The sequence below is a fragment of the Sphaeroforma arctica genome (assembly GCF_001186125.1).
Source record: "Sphaeroforma arctica JP610 unplaced genomic scaffold supercont1.6394, whole genome shotgun sequence".
Classification (NCBI taxonomy): domain Eukaryota; class Ichthyosporea; order Ichthyophonida; genus Sphaeroforma; species Sphaeroforma arctica.
The window spans coordinates 1-1,665 of NW_014034164.1; the positions used below are offsets into that span (position 1 = coordinate 1).

The window sequence follows — 1,665 nt, forward strand, 5'->3', positions numbered from 1 at the left end:
TGGTGTATGTACGCATATATATGAAGACTGGTACATATATATATATATATATATATGAAGACAGGTGTATGTACATACATATATTTGAACGTGAGTCACTTACGTGACTTGTGAGTGCATGGAAGGTGTCTGTGGAAACGTGTATACGTACAACGTTTTGAGCCAAACCTCAAACCCCACATGGCTACCGACCGAGATAACACCGCAACTAAGAGGATGCGTATAGTGCTAAAGACCGTGTACGTAGCTTACACAAGTGCTTCGGCGTGTTGGGGCCATGATTCTTTTATATATATATATATATACGCAGCTACCTTTTGTGTCTGATAACCTCTCCTTCATTCGTTTGCGTATGGTTTATAACTGTTTCTGAGTATTTAGCTAAGCTTATAGTTTGTATTGCTTTAGACCGAGGGTCTGTCGTATCTGGGATCGTTCTTTCACTCTGCGCGTACTGTGGGCATTTGGAACAAAGCGCGCGGACAGAATCTGTTGGACGGCGGCGCACCTTTCTACGACACGTACGAGACTAAGGTATGTACTTGTACGACATTGACGTATATTCGTACGACAAATGTCATATCCGACGACCAAGGAATGCATTTGTACGACATTGGGGTATATTTGTACGACAAAGGTGCATATTCGACGTCCAGTGTAGGTTTCCGTATGATATTGGGATATATTCGTACGATGGAATTGTCTTCCATATGACCAAGATATATATTCGTACGACGAAGATACATATTCGTACGACAGAAGTATGTATGCGTATGACCAACGTATGCTTTCGTACGATTGAGGTGTATCTCCTTTCCAGGAGATCAAAGAAATTAAGCATGGTATATATATTTATATATATATATATATATAGATAGCTATATGGATATATGGATATATGGATAAATACATGTATCCGTAAAGTGTGTGTTCATCTGCATACCCGTTCTATACACACAAACCTGTACTCCTTCTTCCTTAGTCCACAATCTTCGGATACGAGTGTTGAACCATGCACGCAGGTGATCTGTTGAACGGCGCTTCAAGATAACCTCTAGGTCCTACGCTTGTCAACCCAAACATTCTCTGTACCCCTACCTCTAATATAGTACACAATACCATTGCATGGTATAGCATGTTTTGCTAAAAAAACAATACCACCGGCGTATTTGGTAATAAATACCACTCTCCATGTAGATCAATGGCGTCTAGATATCCTCTGCAGAAACTCAGTACTACCCAACGCCCATGCCTACGGGACAAAAACGATAACGGTCATATACTCAACCAATCCGTTGGCCAACCCCTCAGTCAATCTATATATAGATTTGCGCTGGGTGTTGCTATACCCACGTATGGAGAACTCACAGGACAAAGTGTCCCGTGGAAAAAAAAAGGGCAGGGCAAGAGGTGCGTATGGTTGATCACACTTCATATCTTCTTGATTCTGAGACCACTTTTTGTTTTTTTTTTGTTTTTTCGTACAGGATAAAAAATACATGGCCGTAGGAACTATCGAGCCTATATTCTTCAAACGGGTAGGTCGATAGCAATTATATGCACAGTGCATACCTGTATGTTTTGTGTGTGTATAATTACAGTTACATTATTGTTATTGTGTGTATATATATATATATATAGATGTATATATCTATCGATCTATCT

General features: G+C 39.9%; 1 protein-coding gene across 1 annotated transcript; it reads left to right on the forward strand.

Moving 5' to 3' along the window:
- Positions 1 to 408: 408 nt before the first annotated feature.
- SARC_15597 (hypothetical protein) lies at positions 409 to 1,538 on the forward strand (the record flags this gene model as incomplete). The annotated part of the gene is made up of 2 exons (XM_014290286.1): positions 409 to 534; positions 1,488 to 1,538. Coding segments are annotated over 2 exons (177 nt in total), but the record flags the coding sequence as incomplete, so codon positions are not given.
- Between the last annotated feature and the right edge of the window lie 127 nt (positions 1,539 to 1,665).